Raw genomic sequence first — 4832 nt, 5'->3', positions numbered from 1 at the left:
GTTTTCGCATACACCTCAGAAAATATGTAGTTGCACCCCTGCCTTTAAGTGTTCATTTATGTAGACATTTGTTCCTTTCAGTTTCTTTTCTTGCATTAATAGATTGTTTCTTGACCTCCTGCTTATGAATCTGATAACTGGAATTTGTCTGATTTGGTGGGCAAGGTGTGGCAGATGGAAATGTCCTCAGATGTCAATGTTTTTGTTTTTAGGAAAGTCACTACCTGTTGCTCCAGAGTGATTAGTTCTTCTTGTGAGTCCTCCGTGGTGTTTATGTTTTGTTTCCTGCAACTCGAGCATAGGTCCGGTGTTTGGTGTCAAGTCCAGTGATTAACAAATCGTCCCATCTAGTATGTTGTTCCAGTTTATCAACTTTTTGTTCTAGTTCAATTATTTTTTTGTCTCGGTCACTTTCTGCAACATTCAATCGCTTCACCTCTTCAAACAGCCCCATCAAAAGTTCCTGCTGTGAAGCCACTCTCGTCAGTTCTCCACTCATAAAATCCAATGATTTTTTAAAATTCTTCCACATTGTCTTCTGAGTTGTTCACTGCCGAAGCTGACCCTCTTCCCAGACCGCGTCTCGGCATGACTCACCCGGGCCTGTCCCGACAACAAACAGGTCCCCACATCAACGTACCTGATGTCTGTGGTTCCGCAGGTAGGCCAACTACACAGGCCTGGTTGGTTGTAGCTTCTGGGTGTAGCTGAATGCATTGGAGAACCGCCACCTTGTGGGCCAAGCTGAGAGTTAAACTTGGTATCAGAATTAGAAAAGAAACTGATGGTATCGAACATCACTTGGTTGCAGTGCCTGATTTGTTGAAAACTTGGAGTGTAAGTAAATAAGTAAGTAAGTAAAAGTTTATTTACTGTATATAGCYCCTTTCACAGAAAAGGATTTCACAAGGTGCTGTACATCCATTATCAGAAAGAAAAAGCAAATACATCACAATAACTGTACAAATTACACACTTAATACATTCAATATTTGAACCAAAAATGAGTTCAATTTATCTCTCACCCTTATAGGTGGAGGGGATGGATACTAGACCGGAATAACACGCATGATTGTTAGTCAGGGCTTATAAACTCAAGTTGTGAGGTGTTGAATATATTCAGTTGAATCCTTCAGTGAAAAGGTGTGTTTTAAATTGTTTTTTTAAGGAGTCAGTGTCATCAAGGGGTCTTAGATAGGGCGGAAGGGCGTTCCACAGTCTGGGAGCCGTTGAGGAAAAAGCACAGTCACCACGGGTCTTGAAGTGAGTACAGGGGACCAAGAGAAGATTCTGATCTTGTGAGCGCAAGTTGCGTCTGGGGTTATAAGGCGAGAGAAGACCGGAGATGTAGTTCGGCGCTTGGCCGTGTATCTAAATGTGAGAACCAGGATGTTGAACTTGAGCCTGAATTGTACAGGTAACCAGTGGAGGTCTGATAATATGGGGTGATATGAGAGAATTTGGAGGTTCTAGTTAGAAGTCTAGCAGCAGAGTTTTGAACAAGTTGGAGCCGGTTTAATTGTTTCTGATTTAAGCAGGTGAACAAGCTGTTAAAGTAGTCAAGACGGGTTAAGATAAAGGCATGGATTACCATTAACCGGTCAGAGGCAGGCAGGAGGGGGTGAAGTTTATAAATGTTACGGAGTTGAAAATAGCATGAGGTAACCAGATTTTTGACGTGTTTATCTAGTTACAGATCTGGATCAAAATTGACTCCCAGGTTTCTTATGTTCTTTTTAACAGTCGGCCCCAGAGAGCCCAGTTGTTCTTTTATCTGAGGGATCTTATTTACAGGTGCCAGGATCAGAGTTTCAGTCTTGTTATGATTAAGGAGTAGCAGGTTGTCAGATAACCATTGTTGAATAAATGTGAAGGGGTCCAAACATTTTTTAAACTGTGGAACTATTCATTTAATGACCTTGTGTTTAAAATGTTTATGTTCTTCAGTGCTGGATGTTGAATCTGCTGTACCGATCATCATGGGAGCCAGCATTGGAACATCTGTCACCAACACCATCGTAGCAATGATGCAGGCAGGAGACAGGAACGAGTTCCGCAGGTAAACTAGAGTGACTGATGATAAAAAAGAAAGACCCACAGGAAAAGCTTTTGCAATATGCTTATATGTGTACTGTTACTTTTAGAGCATTTGCTGGTGCTACGGTTGATGATTTCTTCAACTGGCTGTCGGTGCTGGTTTTTTTGCCCCTGGAGGTGGCCACAGGTGTCCTGTACAAACTCACCCACCTCCTGGTTGAGTCTTTTAAAATTGTTCAGACAGGAGGGAAAGCTCCCGACCTGCTGAATGTCATCACAGACCCCCTCACCAACTCTATCATCCAGGTAACACTCCAACTTTATGTGACCTACCCCATCAAACAGGATTAGGTCACAAAGAGGTGTATGGAGAAATGCAATAGTACAGTGTCAACCAATGCACTGATTCATTTTGTCAAAATGTAATGAGAACATCTTAACAATGGATCATTTGAATGAACTGTCTGAAAAATAATTTTAAAGCATTTTTTGAAGCCCTGTTTTTTTTTAGCCGTAGCAACAAAAAACATGATTTTGAGCAAAATAGCTGTACATTTTTAATATTTTCTAGCAAAGCTTATCTTTCTTTCCAGCTAGGAAATCACAATGTCTAAATACTATTTGAGGTTTCCTCTTTATAATAATATTAAAAATTCCTCATAAAAATAAAAAAGGATTTAGACCAAATATGAATGGATTATCCTGATTAGGAAGACAAATTAAGCCACATCTCTGGAACAGTTCCTGATATCAGGTTGATTAAGGCACCAAAATGTAGCTTCAAAAGCAGGAATATAAAAATGTGCTGAGGTTGTTTTGACAAAATGTGACTTAATCCTTAGTTGTATATGATGGGTCACAAACACAAACTGATTAATAGCTAATTTAGAATAAAAACGATCCATTTTTCTAATCAAAGTCTTTTCTCTTAGCTGGACCAGTCTGTTATRACAGGCATTGCAACAGGTGACCCCACTGCACGAAATAAGAGTCTGATCAAGAAGTGGTGCAAAAAAGAAACAAACATGGTAAGAAAAACACCAAGTTTTATTTGCTTCTGCTTTTTTATTTTAAATTTAATTAAATTAGCATGTGAGTCTTGTAAATATTTCATGAAATCCTGCACTAATCTAATGAAACTTGCAAAAAAAAAATCATTGGGTGTATAATTATGACCTTCAAAACCACTAAATAGGCTACATCRCAATGAGTTTTATAGACGCTGAAATACAAGTTGTTGCGATGAGACTGATTGACAGCACATATTATGAGCACTAGTGAATTTTTGTTTAAAACATTACCATTAACTGGAGTCAACACTGTCTGTTCGCAAAATATCTCGTGAACCATTGGCAAAATTTTAAAGAGGACCAAATATGGGTTCATAGAACAAGTTAGGATGCATCTGTAGGCTATTCAAAATATGTTCATTAGATTTAATACACAAAATCATTTTCAGTTGATGAGATTTCACCTGGTCAGTTCTGCCTGGTCTGAGCTCTCTTCAGAACAAGCTGTTTATGCAAATAAACTGCTATTGGCAACACCCTGACAACCTTTTGTTTACGTTAGCTTTGCGCTCCCGAATTGGCATTGATAATAGCAGAGACGTAAAAATGGTGGCTACAAACAGATGCACAATAATGGTATAACAGTAGTAAACAGACTGTGCGCAGTACATCCACCCCAGGGCTTGGTAGGGATAGACCACAGCCAGGCGCCTTGGTGCCGGGGAGGCCAGCACATGTCTGTCGCTGCTTCCCGAGGGCCCGGTGGAAACGCAGTTCATGCTGGAGCCGAACAGCGGTCTGAGCTTCGATAGGACCCAGTTATGGAGAGGGAAAGGCAGCTCAAGATGCAGCCGTACCGCAGTCCACGCTTAACAAGGACCCAGTGTTATGGGAGGAGAAGACATTACATCTGCAGATTTGTGAGGAACAATTGGGACAGAAGTGTTCTTCAGCTGAAAGTCCTTGGGTAAATCCTGCTGGTAGAAGTTTCCAAAGTAGTCGTGAAATTATTCTCACAAACCACAACTTTCTTTGGCTATATTGCTAGAACATTGCCATCAAAAATAAAAATAAAATTAATCCAGGCATCTCTGTTCTCCATGATCGTTGTGAAAACAGTATAACAAACTTTAGTCCTGTGAAGAAGTGGGCAGAGCTCCACCTTTGGTTGCCAGGTGGGGGGCTGGGCTTAGGRTGGGGAGGGTTGCTGTACGGTTTGTGACYTCCCAAACTGTTGGTGTTTGAAAACAGGTCATTTCGAGACACAAAAAAATACATTTACTTATAGGGAAAATACCTCTGGGTGCATTTTTTTTGGTGCTTGGACTGTTTTTAGAAGCAATACAGACCCAAATGTAAGTAAAAAAAACCTTTAAACAAGCTTTCAAGAAATATTCATTGAATTTACCTCTAGAACTGATTCACATTTGGAGTCAAATTGATTTTAAGATGGCCAATATGGCCAACTGACAAAACTAGCTATAATTCAAATAATTTTACAGATATTCAGCTAAAATTGTTTGTGATTTTAGCTGAGAGTCATTCACAACATATACTTCAAGTGACACATGTAATTGTTTAAATATGTAAGAACAGTGGTGAGCCAGCAAAGCCTTCTCTGCTGGCCTAAACACAATCAAAATCACTACCTTACATGTCTGGTAGTTATCATTATTATTCTTCTTCTTATTATTATTATTATAATTGCAATTCTTCTTCTTCCTCTTCTTCTCCTTCTTCTCCTTCTCCTTCTTCTTCTTCTTCTTCTTCTTCTTCTTCTTCTTCT

General features: G+C 39.7%; 1 protein-coding gene across 1 annotated transcript in view; it reads left to right on the top strand.

The window, feature by feature from the left end:
- LOC106525019 (sodium-dependent phosphate transport protein 2B-like) overlaps nucleotides 1-4832 on the top strand; it is a 31902-nt gene that overhangs the window by 10677 nt on the left and 16393 nt on the right. The window contains exons 5-7 of the mRNA XM_014019117.1: nucleotides 1947-2058; nucleotides 2144-2342; nucleotides 2969-3064. Coding sequence (XP_013874571.1) covers nucleotides 1947-2058; nucleotides 2144-2342; nucleotides 2969-3064 — 407 coding nt within the window. The remainder of the gene's footprint in view (nucleotides 1-1946; nucleotides 2059-2143; nucleotides 2343-2968; nucleotides 3065-4832) is intronic.

The sequence above is a fragment of the Austrofundulus limnaeus genome, unplaced genomic scaffold, assembly GCF_001266775.1.
Source record: "Austrofundulus limnaeus strain Quisiro unplaced genomic scaffold, Austrofundulus_limnaeus-1.0 Scaffold209, whole genome shotgun sequence".
Lineage (NCBI taxonomy): Eukaryota > Metazoa > Chordata > Actinopteri > Cyprinodontiformes > Rivulidae > Austrofundulus > Austrofundulus limnaeus.
Note: the sequence above shows the minus strand (reverse complement) of the source record. Positions and strands in the feature narration are given on the sequence as shown.